Source organism: Brienomyrus brachyistius, chromosome 17, assembly GCF_023856365.1.
Source record: "Brienomyrus brachyistius isolate T26 chromosome 17, BBRACH_0.4, whole genome shotgun sequence".
NCBI classification, from domain to species: Eukaryota; Metazoa; Chordata; class Actinopteri; order Osteoglossiformes; family Mormyridae; genus Brienomyrus; species Brienomyrus brachyistius.
The window spans coordinates 14722701-14742366 of NC_064549.1; the positions used below are offsets into that span (position 1 = coordinate 14722701).

Below are 19666 nucleotides of genomic sequence, written 5' to 3' on the forward strand. Positions count from 1 at the left end.
CACACGCCCAGCCCTTTATTTCCTCCGCTCCATCCTGCCCACGTTCCTTTCTTCTGTGACCGCTGGGCGTTGACGATGCAGGGCCGTCTGCGCGGCGCGTGGGTGCCCCCGCTCCGCTAGCTCCTGCCCCAGCCTCACGTGAGTACATGGAAATGCATCTTTTCCAGATGAGCTCCAGCCGGCTTCCACTTCTCCTCTGCTCAGAATGCCCGCATAAGTCCCAGTTGGGAGGATGAGTAATAGACTGGCAGCTACTGGCTTCAGGGTCTCGTGCATGTGCAGACCGTGATCAGGGGCAGATGGATCAGGGTGAGAGTGACATCGTGCAGCATTGCTGTCACCTGTCCTGGGACTCATGCTGTCTGCATGCACGCTCACCACAGTGCTGGGGCTGGGCGTTTCCTGCATGTGTTATTTGCTTGAAAAATGACAGCTACATCCTCTAACGGGCTGGTCAGTCCACCGGTTCACGGTCCGTCTCTGTGCCCTCCCTCAGCTCTATGTCTGACCAGACCTCCACACCCACCGTATGACCTGTGTGGAACAGGTAAGCAGGATCCGGACTCCTGGTGTGTGATTAGCAGCAGGAGAGAGAGACACACTTGCTGTCTGGTCTGTGGAGGATTATTGGATCTTCAGGACACATGTAATGTTTCTTCAGTAAGGAGAATTACTGAATACACACCTTGTCATATTGTTTCATTATTTAAGCATGGGTATGATTTATAGCTGAAATATTATAATGCAGGTTGTCTTCATTTATCTCGCAATTTTCTTGTTTGCCCCCCCTGAGTTTGAAGAGACAGTGACACTGGGGGTGGGTTCCGCCCGGTGGGTCCGTCCCAGGCCTTTACGGGATTGTCTGGAGCAGGTGGGCGGGGCACAGCTAGCAGACTGCAGGTGAATGGGGTGGGGGTGGGGGGGCCGCTGAATGCCACATCCCGTGGATAGCTCAAGGACAGACAGGGAAGGAAGCTCGCGCAGAATGACTCACTGCTAGTGCATTCCGACACCCACCTGCCGCTTACGTGGCAGCCGGAACTGGAAGCTGCGGGTTCGATGACCATGATTCTGACAGATGGATCGCTAAGGAGTTTGGGAAGTCAGAATGTCGGCTGGAACTGAAAGTCTGTAGAAATGAATACGGGACACTCTCACCACAATTGCCCCCTGGAAACGATCCCGGCCTGAGGTGGCGGGATACCGCCAATCGACGGAAACACCAGCAGGGTGTCCGTGTGACTGTGTCCAATACAGCTGCTGATAGGTGTGTGGGGTCTGTTCCGAGCTGCTTGGCTCCGGCGGAGGGACGCCAAAGCCTGCTGGCCGGCAGGGTGATGTGCACCTTCAGGGCTTCACTGCAGAGGTGTCAGCCCTTCTTTTTGGATCCATCACTAACAGGGTGCTTTCTCACATTACCCACTTTGGGGGCTTTGGGGGCACGTATTTGGCAATTGTTCTGACGGGAGTAACTGATAAACTGGCAAAGTGATAAATCTGAACACGAAGGCAGACCACCGGCCCAAGTGCTCCCCCCGCAGGGCTGAGCCTCGGTGGGGGAGGGACACATTCTGTGCCTCTACAATCACAAGGGGATGAATGCCTGGAGATGGACAGGGGCGACTGCATCGCAATGTCCCATGATTCACGCTGGCTCCCTGAGGAATCTGAGCCCCTCTGTCTCTTACGCTTACAGACTGTTTATAATTAGAGAAACCACCCCCCCCAAGCAGTATGAGAAGCTTGGCTTGTAGGATATTATTTTGTGGCTTTTAGTCTTTGATGTAGTCGCTCTCAAGGCTGTCCGCCGCCCTGCACACTCCTGCTGACTGAGTGTTTTTCAGGCCTGTTTATTTTCGAGAAAGGATTTTTTTACTTTTATTATTTTTCTAATTAATAACATATTTACAAACTAATCACAGTTTTGGCGTTACTATACCTGGTAGGGAGTGCCTATTTCTATGGAGATGACTTCTTATCCAGCTGACTACACAGGTCAAGGACAAAAAAAGCTGAATATCCTTTTAGGATATCCGCAGTTAGCTTGCTAATCAGAGTTGGGCAGCGCTGAGAGGGCAGGGGGGGCTTTGGCTTTTCTCAAAGGTCAGCATCCACAGCTACCTTAACCTTTGACCTTAGGCAAATGACCTTCTGTCGATAGGCTCTGTGTTATCACACTGCATGAATTTAGGTTGATATCCCCTGTCTACCTAATAAGGCAAAAGGTAAGATATGACCATTGACTGTAGCTGCTTTTAGTCCTTAATCAGGTAACACTGAAGCTGCAGTTGATATAGTAGCTGTCACTGTAGTGTTGCTCTGTGAAAAAAAAAACATCTTACAGCACGGAATGGCTTAGTTGGCAGACAGGTAGGCTTCTCTTTTTCTGTATATTGTTACACAGCTAACTGTTTTATGCAATGCATACTACAGTGTAGCTCCTTTTCCGCTAAATCATTCAGACTAAGTCTATTAAATTCGAAGGACCCACCAAAAGGCCTAGACAACCTACTCTGCTCTGATAGGTTCACTGGGGTCCACGACAGAACCTCTCTCAAGGTCTGGAGGGGGTGGCTGGGTTGGCATTGTCTATATCCAGTTTTTGGACGGACGGTGCGGTGAAAATGCATTTCTTAGATGCCTAAATCGCAGTAATCAGTAACATGTTACCCAGAGTCACATTATTTATTACTCAGTGTCTATGACATTACTGTTGGCTTCGGCCCTGACATATTGTCTTGTGGATGGCCGTTTTCACAAACATGACGGTGAGCTCTGACTGTGGAGATGCTCCTCATGGACGCTGGGAGACTGGCCTACCGGCTCGACTGGCAGACGTGGCCGAGGTCGTCGGTCTCGGGTGAATCGCTAAAAGGGTGTCTCTGTAGCTCACCTCAGCGGAATTAGTGGCTGATTGATTCTGGGGGGTGGGGTGTGGCCAGGCCTCTGAGCTCTTGACCTTTATTCCCAGAAGAGTGTCGCAGTCTGGCTTCTGCCCTGCTTTGATTCACACGAGCGAGTCCTTTGTCTGCACCGACCTGGTGCTGCTCTGCCGATGCCCCCCATTCTCCCTTGATCCATCCTACTGCCGTTGCTTTCAATGCACCTCCACCCCCCTAACAGCCTCTTCCTGTGCTAAGCTGCTAATGTTATGCAGCAGAGAGGGTCTAGGCTGACCAAAGGTGAGAAGAGAAGGAATTACTATTTAAAGACAGACAGACAGACAGAGAGACAGACAGACAGACAGACCAGACCAGACAAATTAGACAGACAGAGAAAGGCAGCCAGACTCTTAACTCCTCAGGTAAAATTACTGAGCTAAATAGCTATATTGTTAAAATTAATTTTAAATGTTCAATTATTGAAATCAGCAATATTGTAAAATTTAATTCCAATTATAAAAACATTTTATATAAACCTGCATTCAGGAATGCATGTGTCCTGTTTGTGTGTATGGTCACACGTGTTTATGTGATTCGATAAAAAGTCCCTCCAATTACCCCAATAAAACTGTAACCCCCAAGAAACCAAGCTTTTTAAAGGCAGCTAAAAGTGCCTCAACATTTGGGTTCTTGACTTAATATGTCAACAGAATTATAATGTACTGTTTTGAATTAAGTGTCATAAATTATTAGCAATGAATTTTGGGAACTAATGAATTTCGGTCAATTTCATAGCATTAGGAAACTTTCCTAGACTGGAGCTCTGGAGGAATGCTGTCTGTCTACATGGTCAGCAGGAGTTTGACCTGACGGCATCTAAATCAATGAATGTGAAATATTGATATGTGTTCCTGTGTGTGTTTTCTTGCAACCTAGCAACCAGCCACTTATCACCTACTTAACTATGACATCACAGGAGGACGGGCTGCTGGACTAGCACAGGGTAGCTGTAGCTCAGCTCTGTCACCCCCTCCCCTGGGCCTCGGTTATGGTACGAGCATCAGGTAACCTGCGCCTGATCTCCATGGCAGCCTGCGCCTTCAGAGCCCTGGAGAGATGTTCTCTGCCCTGGGAGGGCTTATCGTGTTTCAAAATGTTGTTGTTTTTGTCACTCGATCTCAGTTATGCTAAAGAAGAGACACTCTTATACCGGCCTGTCACGCATGATTCCCAGGCTCAGGACAAAGTAACTTTAGCCAGTCCCCCATGACACGCAACCCCTCTCACCTGCCCCCCCCCATCTGGCCCAGGATAATTCCACGAGACAGCAGGTCTGCTCCCACACACTGCATTCTGGGTAAACATAGGTACGTTCAGATTTTGGTGGGAAGGTGACACTCCTGACCAGAAGCGATGGGGTGTGTATCATATGCTCTAAGAAATGCTCCTTCATCCTGTTCAGTCATAAATGGGGAGCTGCTGTTTTCTGCTTTTATATGAAACAATGGGTGGAAATAATAGGAAAGGGGCCAGGAGGCTGCCAGAGCAGTGTGGAGCCTGGGAATCCGTCACTGTCCCCGCGCTCATCCTGTGGGGCTGCTTTCCTAGGATTGTTGGAGTTTCGGCTCCTCGACTGAATGGAAGGTTCTGGTTTTCCCAGAGTAAGATGTTCCATGTAGTTTGACCAGCGGTGGATAATGCAGGTCCAGAAAGTCTAGACCAAGATTTTGTTTCAACCAATCAGTTGAGTATAAAGAGTTACACTCACAGGGTACTCAACTGATTGGTTGGAACAAAATTTTGGTCTGGATTATTTACTTTCTGGGCCTGAACCGTCCACCTCTGAGTTTGACATATAACAAAGGGCTGTTTTCTAATGGTCATTCTTTTCGTTTCATGTAGGAGCGTTTTTCTGATATTTAGGAATTCAGGGTATGAATCTGTTCTGGGAGCATGTGATACGACCTGCAGGATGAAGCTGGAATACAGGGAGAACGTCCAGGGCCAAAAGTCAGACTCCCAAACCAGGAGATGAGACTGCATTGCTACCTATTAATGATCATACTTATTTAATTGCAGTGGTATGTACCTAGAGGGGCATGAAAAATGGTTGTCATGGAGAATCATTGTATTGTATTAAGTGTTTCTCTGTGGCTTGTCTTCTAGATATTCTTGAGCCCTATTTCTATGCCTCTGGGACGTACAGGTACATGTGTGGAACATTTGTGGGTGTGGCTTAGCCCCAACCTGTTCTGTTCAAGCTTCTGATACCTAGACCTCGCGTTCTCCTTCCAAGCTCCTCCAAACCAACCACGGGTCTAAATTATTCATTGGCCAGAACGTGGTGCAGCAGCATTCCATGAGCTGAATTTGAATCACCCCCCCCCAACCCCCATTTCTGCAGAGGGTCTCGTGGGTTTTTTGGCAGTGCTGAGATTTGTACAGTGATGTCTCTTTTCAGCTTACAAACGGTTTTGCAGTCCTGGCTTCTTGTGAGTTTTCTGCTCCTCATTAAACCCACCTTTTGAAGTGAAGAGTAAAGGGGGCCTTTAAAAGCCATTTGTGGCGCTAGTAAATACTAACCATTGCATACAAAAATCAATGTTCAACATGTCTGCTTGCGTAAGCTTGTCTAAGGCAGTGAAAAAAACTTGATGCAGTACATCCTGGTGACTGTTAAATGGTTCTCTCATTAAAAATAGAAATGGAATTAGACAGATTTAAAGTTTTATCTGTTGTGCACATGTAGACTAGAAAAAATCATTTCTTTTCCATGGCAGATTAAAATGGATTCTCAAGACAGTGGAATGAATCATTTCCACACATTAGTGTCTGTCTTGGAAACAAATTATGGGACAAAAAATACATATTAAATTATGTTATGGGAGTGAATCCACCTCTCAGATGAGCCTGGGACTGTCTACCCATTCAGAGGAATGGCAGGAGGCGGGGCTTAGGGAATATCAGCAACACTGGCCTTTCAGATGAGGGTTGAGAGGCGGGGCTTTGGCAAGGTCAGCAGCACTGGCCACTCAGACGGGGGGAGAGAGGCGTGGCGTTTCAGGAACTCCCCATAGATCAGCACCACTAGCCATTCAGATGAGTGGCGGGAGGCGGGGCTTAGGAAACTCCTCATAGATCAGAGACATTAGCCATTCAGAGGAGTGGCGGAAGGCGGGGCTTAGGGAACTCCTCATAGATCAGAGACATTAGCCATTCAGAGGAGCGGCGGGAGGCGGGGCTTAGGGAACTCCTCATAGATCAGAGACATTAGCCATTCAGAGGAGCGGCGGGAGGTGGGGCTTAGGGAACTCCTCATAGATCAGTGATACTAGCCATTCAGAGGAGTGGCGGGAGGCGGGGCTTAGGGAACTCCTCATAGATCAGAGACATTAGCCATTCAGAGGAGTGGCGGGAGGCGGGGCTTAGGGAACTCCTCATAGATCAGAGACATTAGCCATTCAGAGGAGCGGCGGGAGGCAGGGCTTAGGGAACTCCTCATAGATCAGAGACATTAGCCATTCAGAGGAGCGGCGGGAGGTGGGGCTTAGGGAACTCCTCATAGATCAGTGATACTAGCCATTCAGAGGAGTAGCGGGAGGTGGGGCTTAGGGGACTCCTCATAGATCAGAAACACTAGCCATTCAGAGGAGTGGCGGGAGGCGGGGCTTAGGAAACTCCTCATAGATCAGGAACACTAGCCATTCAGAGGAGTAGCGGGAGGTGGGGCTTAGGGGACTCCTCATAGATCAGTGATACTGGCCATTCAGAGGAGCTGCAGGAGGTGGGGCTTAGGGAACTCCTCATAGATCAGTGATACTAGCCATTCAGAGGAGTGGCGGGAGGCGGGGCTTAGGGAACTCCTCGTAGATCAGAAACACTAGCCATTCAGAGGAGTGGCGGGAGGCGGGGCTTAGGGAACTCCTCATAGATCAGTGATACTAACCATTCAGAGGAGCGGCGGGAGGCGGGGCTTAGGAAACTTCTTATGCTGCGTTCCGTTTGAACTCGCAACTGAACCGCCACCTGGAGTCAGAATTCCGACTTGTGAAGTTGGAGGAATCCACACAACCCCGACCTCAGAGTTCAAGATGGCTGCGCCCTTTATCAACAGAAGTAAAAGCTGAATTATGCTGTTTATAGTACTTATGATTTATGTGTGGCACATTAAATCGGTCATATATACAGGACTGTTCAACTGCTATCTGGCAACTACAGTGGTTTCATGCACAAAATAGTATGTAATGTGTTATCAGATGGAATTGCTAACAATAGCTGACAATGAACCTGGATAGAACTGGGGCCTGTTTCAGAGAGCAGGATTTCTTGCTGAGTTGGATAACTTGTCAGATTTAAGGTAGCCTGGGATAAATGTAAGTCAACTAAGGTAAAGGTAATTTAAACTTGGGTAAATTAAATCCGACGAGTTATCCGGCTAAACAAGAAATCAGATTTTTTGAAACAGGTCCCTGGTATTGCTAAGTGGCTTTCCGACTTGCTGCACTGGAACGCGGTTAATTTGTGTGCAACGTCATTGCCAGTTCTGAATTATGACCTCCAAAGTAAATGGAACGCAGCATTAGAGATCAGTGACACGCAGCTGGCTATTCAGGTCAGGGAACAACATAGACTGAGAATGGAGTTTCAAGAAAGGGTGGCATGGGGTGAAAATGAAGGAAATCCCGGATGGAAAATCTTGTCTAACTTTTGTGTTTTAGTGCTTGCTGTTATTACAAAGACTTGCTCTGAATGGCTGGGGATGGGAGGGTAGAAGGCGGATTTCAATTTACAAAAAGGTTGTGTTATCAAAAGAAAAGACCGCAGTGTTTGGAGCTGGGGAAGGACAACACCTACAATCCGACCGCAAGGCCTGGGCATTATGGGTAATTTCACACTTCTGACTAAAGAGGCTCAACACCCAACACTCTCTTTCCCCGTGACATAAACATTCTCCCCTTTTCTTGTATATTTATCTGGGAAAAAACTCTAGTTTCAAAATGGGTTAAATGATTTAAAAATTTTAACCCATTTATGTTTAAAGAATGGAAATGAAATAACATGCTGGTATAATGCAATGCACTGAAATCAAAATAGTTACCCTGTGTATGTCACTAGTTGGTTAAACTGAACTGTTAGTCAGTTACAGCCACTAGATGGCACTGTTCTGGGTGACCTCTATCACGCCTGTGCTGCGACCTTGCGCTGAACTGGAGGTAGCTGGCTGTTTAGACCGGACAGTGACCATTGTTCAGGCCTCAGGATTCTTTCTTGGTTAGCTGAAATTCTGTCTGCATCTCCTTGTCCTGGAGCCATCCATCCTAGTCCCATTCATCACCTATTTCCTGACCAATGCTCTGAGGGACATTCAGGCAGAACATCTGATGTTGTGGACGCACGGTCCAGCTCAGGATGCCTAATGTCAGACTCCTTTTCTTGTGGAAGTTAATACACCTATTTTAACTGGTCATGACACTATCCATCTATTTTGTTTACTAGCTATCCAGTGCATGCACACTATTTGCCTGATGTCAGTCCAGCAGCACACAAAGTGCAGTGTACCCTAGATGATTTTGCTATTTTCATTTTCCTTTGCATGCTATAAATCTGAAGATTTAAATGCATGCATGCATTGATTTTTCTCACAGAGGAAATGCACTCGGCGCCTCCTCCGTGTCTAACAGGGTGTGCTTGGCTGATAGCTTGTCTTTATCTGCTCTGTGTCTGTCTCCACCCCCCCTGGCTGCGCTTTCCCCTCGGTCAGCGTGCATTAGTGAGCACCGAGGCATTCCGTGCGTTTAAAGTGGCAGACCCTCTCTCAGCTTATTGCAGCACGGCTGGTGGGAGGGGCTGGGAAGGAGCCCCCGTGAGGCTTATGTGGGAGGGGAGCACAGAGGGGGCGGGGCCTGAGAGGCCAGACTCTCTCCTGTTGTCACTGTTCAGCTGTTCTCATTCGGGGCCCTGCATGCGAGGAGGGGGGGGCAGCTGGGGGAGAAGAGAAAGGGAGACATACGAGAGGAAGGAGGGGGAGCTGGGGACTGGGTGTGGGGGGTGTGCATTGAAAAGAATCTGCAGTCGCAGGGCCCCGCAATCTCTGGGCAGGATACAATACTGAGGGCCGTCTGCAAAATCCCTGAGGCAGCTGCTGTGTAAGTGAAGCTGCGCCGTGGCTAAATCTCGCCTCTGTGTTTACATGTGCCTGTGTGTGAGGGCGTGGGGATTGAGGCCGGCTTACTCCCCATGCGGCATCAGCGAGCCATTGTTCTGCTCCAGCCCGCTGCGGCCCGCTCGCTTCCACGCCAGGGAGAGGCACGTCATTGTTTTTTCCTTTATTTTTCCGACTACATCTCGTCATGCGCCGGCAGGGCATCCACTGAGGTTGCTGCTTCTCTTTCCTGTTTGTGTATGATTTCCCCCCCCCCCCCCCCTGCTGGACCAGCTGAGAGGTGGGAAGTTGGGGGTGGGGGGGGGGGTGGAACCACAGAGAATTTCTGGGAGTGCCGTTTGGAGACTTCCTCTCCTTTTTATTTTCCGTTCCCTGTCCCAGCTGCCGGAGCCCGTAGGGCTGGGCCGCGTCTTTAACGTCAAGGCGTCAGGCGGAGTTGATGCTTTTGTCTTCTATTTTCAATCCGGCCGTTAAACGAGGGAGCGCCACTTCCCAGTGACAGAAGGAGAAAAGAGAGAGAGAGAGAGAGAGAGAGAGAGAGAGAGGGTGTGTTTTTACAGCGTCCTCTGCGACTATGCAGCAACGCGGTGTTTCCGTCAGAGAGCTATCCGGTGTCCCGGAGTCATGCCAACGCTGGGAATCATAAATCCCGGCAATGTGGTGAGAGAGGGCAGCCAGCCTGCGAGCGTGTGACAGTGTGACCGACCCGGTGAGTCGTCCATCCCTGTGGCGGAGGTGCGGCCGTCTCCCTGCCGCTCGGGAGAGCAGGCTGCCGCCTCGGGCTGTGCTCGTTGCATGCAGACATGCCACTCAGGGCCGGCCGTCCTGCTGTGCCGTTTGACAGCTTTAATGTCAATTGTGATATTAACAATCAAAAATGACTGGCATATTCTTAGGATTGGGAGTGGAAGTCAGTGTTTGCAATTAGTGAAACAGGATTAAAATTATCTATCTATCTATCTATCTATCTATCTATCTATCTATCTATCTATCTATCTATCTATCTATCTATCTATCTATCTATCTATCTATCTATCTATCTATCTGTCTATCTGTCTATCTATCTATCTGTCTGTCTATCTGTCTGTCTGTCAACTTCTGCGTTCTGCAGAATGGGATGATTGTCTTTATTTGCAAAGTGTGCAAATAAAGATGGTGGCTTTGTTCTCTGGGGTGCCAAGTGGGCTTGTCACTTTGGTTTCTCGTGTCGGCAGATTAGTACCAGCCTGCTGCCGTGGGTGATTGCATGAGGCATCTCTGAGGTTTACTTCTTACTGCCAGGCTGGGAATAAGGGAATTTAACTGGGTATGAAATCCATCTTTTCCACTGAGGGAATCCTAAGGTACATGACTGGAAACTCGAATATCAAAGGCTCTTTTTAAATGTATTCGTATTATACATTTGAATATACTTTCCTTAAGAGAGTATTATAATGTTTGACTCTTGGCTTCATTGCATTTACGTGAATGAATACAGTTCAGAGGTAAAGAGGCCTGATTTTTGCCTGCATGTGTTTATTCTGCTTGATTTCATCTTTATTTTTATACGCATTAACGGATGTCTAAATTCAACTGCTGCTGCTTTTACTGGCCTGTAACCTAAAGGGTTTTTTAAATGGAAGGATGATGCAGATTTCAGTTTTGGAAGCTGAAGCCTGTACAGTAACCTCTCTCTGTGTGTGTGTGTGTGTGTGTGTGTGTGTGTGTGTGTGTGTGTGTGTTCTGTCTCTGTCCCCGTTTCTCTGTGTGGGACTGGAGTGCGGTACTTTTGCCGCCGTAGCCCTGCACCCTAACACTCAGGGCAGAGACGGCCTTTATGTGAGGGTCGCGGTAGCAGAGCCGGTGCCCCAGACAGTGACCACCGCTGCAGATTTACGACGGCCACGTGGATGTGGCAGATGGGGGCATTTTGAAAGGAGGGGCAGGAACTGATCCACTGGAGTGTTTAGGTCACAGAAATACAGACATCCGGAATATTCCCCCCACAAGACATAATGTTTTGTTTTTTTCATACACAAAGAAACCTGTAAAGAAATGAGTTCAGCTGTCTTTCCTGGGACATATTTTGAAAAAACGCTCATAAACAGAATTGCCTGAGATACAGGTATCTTAGGGACGTACAGCACAAAGCAAACATGCATTTCTCTAAACACTTTGTCCTGTGTGAAATCACTCTACGCTTGACAGTAACAGAAGGTGAGGTGGCATGAAATGTGGTGCTGCGCAGACCAGCCAGAAAATTTTGAGTCATGTTATTATTATTATTATTTTCAAAGGAGCATCGGGTGAAGAACACTCGTTAATTAGAGATGTAGAAATACGGTTGCATTGAAAATTTATTCCATAAAAATATCATCGATATGTAACGACAGGATTGTGTCTGAAAGCCTGCACTATTGGCTAGTAAGTAAGATGTCTAGTCCGACAGGCGTCCCCCCCCCCCCCTTTTACTTCTTTTGCGACTCTGTGATTCATTCACAGCTTGACGCCCCCTGTTTCTGCCGTTAATTAGCATTTCTTGGACTCGCGTCCTGCGGGAAATTTCATGATATTTATTTATTTAGCTGTACATACAGTGGCCTGTGCCAGAACTGAGGCGCAGAGAGCTGCAAATTAATTTGCAAGTGGCAACGCTGGGAATCAAACGCTGATGCAGCTCACCGGGACATATTTACGTGACGACGTGAGAAGGACTTAAACCAAAACTCGTCTCCCGGGAAAACAATACGATGCAACGAAACAGCTGCTGTACCGAAAATATCCCTATTTTTACTTCCATTTCATTCAGAAAATATGCTGTCTTTATATGATTAATACTTTTAAACTTATTTTTGCTGCAGTTTCATATAGAAGATATTCCCTTTGGATTATTCTCCAGAAGGCTCCCTGGAGCAACTTCTGTGCCATGTTTCGCATTAGATTCATTCACGTCACTCAAACAGTCGCAGAGAGTTGACGCCTCACTGACTGCATTTGTTGCGTTCACACAGGTGTATCTTTGCATGAGATACAATTTTTGTAGTTGAATTATCTAAACTACATGGGCTGATACCCTCTCCAGGAAACTAGCTGGTGGTTGTTGTACTCATGATTAGGGCAACATTATTAATAATGGTCAGAGTCTTCCGTCAGATTATGGTTAGTGTCACTGAGATGGTGACACCCATGGTTACGCTGAAATTTAGCTACATTGGTGAGAGTCTTTTATGTATTTATTACTAGTTGTCTAGTAGAGGGTTGACGTGAGTCTGTACCTCACACAGGATGCCCTGTACAGGATGCCAGTATTGTTGGACACTCACTTATCATGGGCTAATTAGTGTCAGCAATTCAGCTCTTGGCGGGACGGTAGGGGTGGTGGTGTGTGGATCAGAAGGTTACTGGTTCAAATCCTGTGGCTGGTTCAGTGACCTCACAATTGGGCCCCAGTTGCTCCATCAATCATCTGACCTCACTTACTCAGTTGTATGATGCTTTGGGTAAAAGTGTAATTAATGTAAACTGTACCTTTTGGACTGCAGTAGGAAGTGTGTTCACACACCAAGAGTACACACATGCTCCATACCACTAGAGGTGTAATGCCACCACACTCCTGCTTAATTAAGATTGCAGCCATTAAGGTAGAAAAATCATCTATCAGCTGAGGGAAATGACAGTACCCCAACCCCAAGCAGCTGTGCTTCTGCACATTGGGATGTGCCTTTGGTAAAGGAGATAAGGTTGTGGTGTCCGTGTTCCTTCCTGCTGCAGGATTTAGTGTGCTCGTGTCCCCGGCTGGCTCGCCTCCTGGATGCCGGTCGCTATGGAGAAGCGCGAGTCCGCCAGCAGTAGCCCTGTGGTGCGCCAAATCGACAAGCAGTTCCTGGTGTGTAGCATTTGCCTGGACCACTACCACAACCCCAAGGTGTTACCCTGTCTGCACACCTTCTGTGAACGGTGAGCGTGCTCTTTGTCTCCTGCCCCTGAACGCATCCCTGGTACTCAAAGTCACTCCTTATCGAGCGTCATCGCACTAAGAAACATATACGTCATATATAGTATCTCAATTTTGTTTGATGATAGACAGTATCATTCAAATGCATTATTAAAACACTGGCTCACTCTAACCCCCACCTCATGAAGACCTCAGATTCTAACCTCCCCCCACCTTTGAGAAGCACTTTGCTGCAACTGAACTTTGAAAATGTGCTGCATTAAGCAAAATTTGATCTAGTTCAACAATGGCTAACTGACAATAATAATGAATGCAGAGGCATGACATAAGTACTCAGGCTTAACGATAATATGGTCATGAAAAAATTCAGAATCCACAAAAGACTTATACTTTCCTTTCACTGAGCCGGATGAAAAAAAATCCAAGGAACTCACTTGGCGGCCTTAAAACTCATAATTAATTCATAATAATTCATAAGCCATAAAAACAAAGGGTATTAACAGGCACTAAGTGTTTATTAATGCTCTTCGTTTGACTCCCAAATTTGTCCATCAATGCCTGTTTTTCCCTCCCTATGCCCCTTCAGCTGCCTACAGAACTACATCCCCCCACAGTCCCTGACGCTGTCCTGCCCCGTCTGCCGCCAGACCTCCATCCTGCCCGAGAAGGGTGTAGCAGCCCTTCAGAACAACTTCTTCATCACCAACCTGATGGAGGTGCTCCAGCGGGACCCAGAGTGTTCACGGCCTGAGGCCTGCAGCGTGCTGGAGTCAGTCAGTGCCGCTGCTGCCGGCAAGCCCCTGTGCTGCCCCAACCACGAGGGCAAGGTAGGCCCTGTCCTGGCCCAATCCCTAGGGCAGGTCCATCTCTGTCTTAACTACAAAGGGCAAGGTAGGCCCTGTCCTGGCCCAATCCCTAGGGCAGGTCCATCTGTGTCTTAACTACAAAGGGCAAGGTAGGCCCTGTCCTGGCCCAATCCCTAGGGCAGGTCCATCTCTGTCTTAACTACAAAGGGCAAGGTAGGCCCTGTCCTGGCCCAATCCCTAGGGCAAATCTTACCCCTTTATATGGTATGTCAGACCATAAAACATACAGAGACAGTAGAGTAGGTCGGCTGTCATGCTGTCTGATTCACAGAGAGCACGGATACAAATGTTGGTCCTCTCAGTACCCTTGTTCCTTTCTGGATTTCAGCCTCTTTGCCTGCTCTCTGGCTCCTCCTGCAGGTGATGGAGTTCTACTGTGAGTCATGTGAGACGGCGATGTGCCTGGAGTGCACGGAGGGGGAACACAGGGAGCACGAGACGGTGCCCCTGAGGGACGTGCTGGAGCAGCACAAGGCCGCACTGAAGGAGCAGCTGGACGCCATCCGTAACAGGTTCACTCAGCCGCCACGTCGCGACATTCTACCCTGGCCATTCTGCCGAGTCACCGATGTAAATTCAGGGCTTATTACTGTAGTTGATACATGCACCATTATCATTAAATAACTTTAATAATTAGAAACAGAGGTCATATGAGCCATAAAGTAATGTTCTAGATTGCTTGAGATCACCGCTTTTAAGCTATAGCTCTTGCAGTAATTACCTGTCAAGATGAATCAGTCTCATTAGTCGGGGCTGTCAGATGGTGACGGACACCAGGCTTAACGTGGGCAGTGCCATGCATGTGCCATGTGACAGCTAGTCACATGTCCGCTCCGTCCCTCCCCGCCCTGCCCCCGCCAGGCTTCCCCAGTTGACGGCGGCTATTGAGCTGGTGAGCGAGATCTCCAAGCAGTTGACGGAGCGCAAGAACGAGGCCGTGAGTGAGATCAACAGCAGCTTCGCTGAGCTGGAGCGGGCGCTGCAGCTGCGCAGGACGGCGCTCGTCACCGACCTGGAGAGCATGTGCAGCACCAAGCAGAAGGTCAGCCCTATGCACCACTCCCACAATGCACCAGCACCTGCTCTCATTACAGGTGTAATCCTACACTCGTAAGTGCACATGCGTACCACTGATGATCAATACCTTGTCTAATATTCTATTTTTTTAATTAATATATTATTACAAGGCAGCGGGGCGGCATGGTGGTGCAGTGGTTAGCACTGTTGCCTCACACCTCTGGGACCTGGGTTCGAGTTTGCATGTTCTCCCCATGTCGTCGTGGGGTTTCCTCCAGGTACTCCGGTTTCCCCCCACAGTCCAAAAACATGCTGAGGCTAATTGGAGTTGCTAAATTGCCCATAGGTGTGCTTGTGTGAGTGAATGGTGTGTGAGTGTGCCCTGTGATGGGCTGGCCCCCCATCCTGGGTTGTTCCCTGCCTCGTGCCCATTGCTTCCGGGATAGGCTCTGGACCCCCCGCAACCCAGTAGGATAAGCGGTTTGGAAAATGGATGGATGGATGGATGGATGAATGGATATATTATTACCTCACCAGAAAAAGCTGTTTGAAAAAGTAAGGCTGTTTCGATGTGGTAACAGTGTAAAGCTTTCTAACATCAAATGCATTTAAAATTTTGTAGCAGTCTATGCCCATATTCTAAGTGCTCACTTTTATTTTAAATTATTTAAAATTATGCACATAATATTAATGTATATCTTCCACACAAATTAAGATGAAAAATGCAGATCTTCTTAAGTTATCTTAATGGTGCAGATACAAATTTATGTTCTGTTCACAGCATTTTCAGCAATCTGTTAAGCCTGCGTGTGGTTTATGCGACCCCCCCCCCGGCCCCCACAGGTGCTGCAGGCTCAGCTCGCCTCACTGCTGCAGGGGAAGGAGCACATCCAGAGCAGCTGCAGCTTCACGGAGCAGGCGCTGAGTCACGGCAGTGCCACTGAAGTGCTGCTGGTGCAGAAGCAGATGAGCGAGCGGGTCAGCGCCCTGGCCCGGCACGACTTCCCGGAGCAGCCATACGAGAACGCTCACCTGGCCTCCGTGGTGAGCCGCCGCAGTCACATGACACACAGACTCGTCCTCTTTATAGGTCCAGGGTTACAAGGACCTTTATCGTCATTCCATCCAGTCTGATAAACAATAAAGGGCACATTGCCAGTCAGTAATCACAGTAATCTGTCAAAGTACTGCTCTGTGAATACAGGAATGGGTCACATTGCCAGTCAGTAATCATAGTAATCTGTCAAATAACTGCTCTGTGAATACAGGAATGGGTCACATTGCCAGTCAGTAATCACAGTAATCTGTCAAAGTACTGCTCTGTGAATACAGGAATGGGTCACATTGCCAGTCAGTAATCATAGTAATCTGTCAAAGTACTGCTCTGTGAATACAGGAATGGGTCACATTGCCAGTCAGTAATCACAGTAATCTGTCAAAGTACTGCTCTGTGAATACAGGAATGGGTCACATTGCCAGTCAGTAATCACAGTAATCTGTCAAAGTACTGCTCTGTGAATACAGGAATGGGTCACATTGCCAGTCAGTAATCACAGTAATCTGTCAAAGTACTGCTCTGTGAATACAGGAATGGGTCACATTGCCAGTCAGTAATCACAGTAATCTGTCAAAGTACTGCTCTGTGAATACAGGAATGGGTCACATTGCCAGTCAGTAATCACAGTAATCTGTCAAAGTACTGCTCTGTGAATACAGGAATGGGTCACATTGCCAGTCAGTAATCACAGTAATCTGTCAAAGTACTGCTCTGTGAATACATGAACGGTTTTTGGTTGAATCATACATCTTGACTCTTTGGTTATATCATAGCACATCACCCTGATTGCATTTAGACATCATGATAATCAATAGCTAATTCGACATGTAAAATAAGTTAAATGCCCATGAAAAGACTTAGTTTTAAGGTCAAATTCCCAATCAGTGTTTGTGGTACATGTCAGACTTCTGTCTGTGCATGGTACAGTGTTGTTCATTGGCTATGGTTGGGAGAAGGGCAGAGGTGCATTTCCATGGTTACATGCATCCCTCTCCCTCAGGTGGAGACAGAGGGCGTCCGGCGCTCTATCCAGAACCTGGGTGTGGTGCTCACCACTAGTGCCGTGAGCCACACCAGCGTGGCGGCGGGTGAGGGGCTACGTCACGCTGTGGTGGGCCAGCCAGTGACAGTCACCGTGACGACTAAGGATAAGGATGGCGAGTTGGTGCGAACGGGCAATGCAGAATTACGGGTAGAGCTGCAGGGGCCAGACGGAGTGCGTGTACAGGCCGACGTGCTGGATAACCGCAACGGCACGTATGAGGTGGCGTATACGCTGCGCACCGAGGGCGAGTTCTCCTTCTCGTTGCTGCTGTATGGCCGGCCTGTTCGAGGTAGCCCCTTCCGGCTGCGCGCTGTCAAGCCCTCCGATATCCCGGCGTCGCCTGACGACGTCAAGCGGCGTGTCAAGTCTCCCAGCGGCGGTGGTGGGGGCCACGTGCGGCAGAAAGCGGTGCGTCGGCCCTCCAGCATGTACAGCACCAGCAAGAAAAAGGAGAACCCCATCGAAGACGAGCTCATCTACAGAGTGGGTGAGTCACACTGCGCCTCCTCATGCTCCTCCTGCCTCCTCATACCTCTTGCTTTCTAATGTGCCACATAACTCCTCATGTCTTCTTATGCCTCCTCACACTCTACATGCCTCCTCATGCCTCCTCATTACTCTTGATGTCTCCTCCTGCTCCTCATACCTCTTCATGCCCCTCATGCATCTTTATGCTTCCTCATGCTTCTCATGACCCACCATGTCTCCTCCTTCTCCTCACGTCTCCTCATACCTCCTCATGCCTCCTCATGCCCCATCAAACCTCCCCATGCCTCCTCATACTTCCTCATGGCTCCTCATTCCCCTTCAGCATTTATCAATCATCAGAGCTGCGTGACCCTCTTACCGATTAATTAGGCACTGTATGAGAGTGTTGTTTTTTGTCGCAGCGTGGGGGGGCTAGGTCTTGTCACGCTCACTCTGGTTTTATTCTAAGAAGAAGATAGACAAAATGATATCTTCTTAGTTTCTTTTGAACCCACTTCAGACTCCACTCGAGACTGCCAGCAAGGAACTCTGCCGGCACTCTGCCCGGCTCGAAGGGACATGAAAGGAAAGAACAGGCCGTGCAACTGCATATTTATTTCAGCAACATAACAGGTGCCCATACAGAGGCACGTTACCGCCGTCAGAGGCCTCGGGGCTATTTGAGTCAGGGCCCCCCACCCCCCCCACTATTTTGTAAGATGGTGTAGCTGTCGATTCAGGGGGCGGGTGGTGATGGCAAAACCTTCCGACCCTCGATAGTAAAAGCAATGTATTAGGGGTTACTTTAGAGCTGAGTACCCTGAAAATTGTATGATTTCTTTGGTGTATTTGCCGCCTAAGCCGTTCTGCTCTGTCTCGCAGGAGGTCGAGGGAGAGATAAGGGGGAATTCACCAACCTGCAAGGCATCTCAGCCTCCAGCAATGGCAGGGTGGTGGTGGCCGACAGTAACAACCAGTGCATCCAGGCAAGGCCTTCCTGCTGACATTCTGCTCTGTCTGCAGCACAGAGCTCTCCAAAGCGTCTCCATTGATGACGGATTACTTGTCTGATTAGCCGCGACTGTGTGGGAGCCGGCTGACCCCGCCCACTTTTCCCAGGTGTTCTCCAACGACGGCCAGTTCAAGCTTAGGTTTGGGGTCAGAGGCCGGTCCCCCGGGCAGCTGCAGCGGCCAACGGGCGTCACCGTGGACACCAACGGTGACATCATCGTGGCCGACTACGATAACAGATGGGTCAGCATCTTCACGTCCGATGGGAAGTTCAAGGTCAGGCAAGGACACACCCGCTCACGGTCCGAGGTGAGACTGCTTTGCGGCCAAGCTTAACGGCACCCTTTCTTCGCAGAGTAAAATCGGAGCGGGCCGGCTGATGGGTCCCAAGGGCGTGGCTGTGGACCGCAATGGCCACATCATCACCGTCGACAACAAAGCCTGCTGTGTCTTCATCTTCCAGGCCAACGGGAAGCTGGTGACCAAGTTTGGGGCCAAAGGGACCGCAGACAGGCAGTTTACAGGTATGTGCTCATATCTCCTGCTGCGTTTAACAAGAAATATCTCATAATAAAATCTTTCCTGTAACTGCTTTGCTTTTTCTGTGAATTCTACTCAGCTATACTAATCCAGAGGAATTGCTGCTTGAATCCTCCCTGCTCAGACGTTTTAAACTATATTTAAAAATACAAAAATTAATCACATTCAATCATACTTGGATGTCTTTTTTGGCTGGTGATTAATTTGGGATGGGCTTTACATAACACAGAAATGATGGGAGAATTACCAAAATAATCTGGTAAGCCAGGATCTGCTAAAATTGCATCATGCTTTTCCTGTCGGTCCTGAGTAATATGTTAATAAGTGAAAGTAGTAAAAATAGAAGATGTGAGCTTTTGAGCTTTAAGGAGATTCAAAGAGCCCAGCCAGACGTTTCCATGCGGAACAGGGCATGCCATTCCGAGAGGATCACACCCACCAGCGGCAGCAGGATCTGGGCCTGGCTCCAGGATTTTATACCATAATGGTTACTGCTTGTTGAACGGGAACTAGCCTTCCATTATACTTTTTTTATCTGCCAGCTTGCTCAGGAATATAAAATGTCACCTTATGATTAGGTGAATAGCCATCTTTCGAGCAGGAACCTGGAACCTGTCCCAGGAAGCAGAGCCACGACTATGGGCAATTTAGAAACGCTGTTTAGTATAATCTTGTGTCTTTGG

General features: G+C 48.5%; 1 protein-coding gene across 4 annotated transcripts in view; it reads left to right on the plus strand.

The window, feature by feature from the left end:
- Positions 1-19666, plus strand: part of LOC125711464 (tripartite motif-containing protein 3-like) — a 26951-nt gene continuing 7285 nt past the window's right edge. The window contains exons 1-11 of one of the 4 annotated variants that reach the window (XM_048980358.1): positions 6-138; positions 497-547; positions 12796-12981; positions 13566-13806; positions 14206-14357; positions 14707-14887; positions 15706-15906; positions 16920-17451; positions 18315-18418; positions 18552-18719; positions 18799-18967. In XM_048980358.1, the coding sequence (XP_048836315.1) occupies positions 12836-12981; positions 13566-13806; positions 14206-14357; positions 14707-14887; positions 15706-15906; positions 16920-17451; positions 18315-18418; positions 18552-18719; positions 18799-18967 (1894 nt within the window). In that variant the 5' untranslated portion in view covers positions 6-138; positions 497-547; positions 12796-12835. Of the gene's footprint in view, positions 139-496; positions 548-8909; positions 9029-9394; positions 9755-12795; positions 12982-13565; positions 13807-14205; positions 14358-14706; positions 14888-15705; positions 15907-16919; positions 17452-18314; positions 18419-18551; positions 18720-18798; positions 18968-19666 lie in introns of those variants that run through there. The other 3 variants (XM_048980359.1, XM_048980360.1, XM_048980357.1) reach the window with 3 other exon arrangements.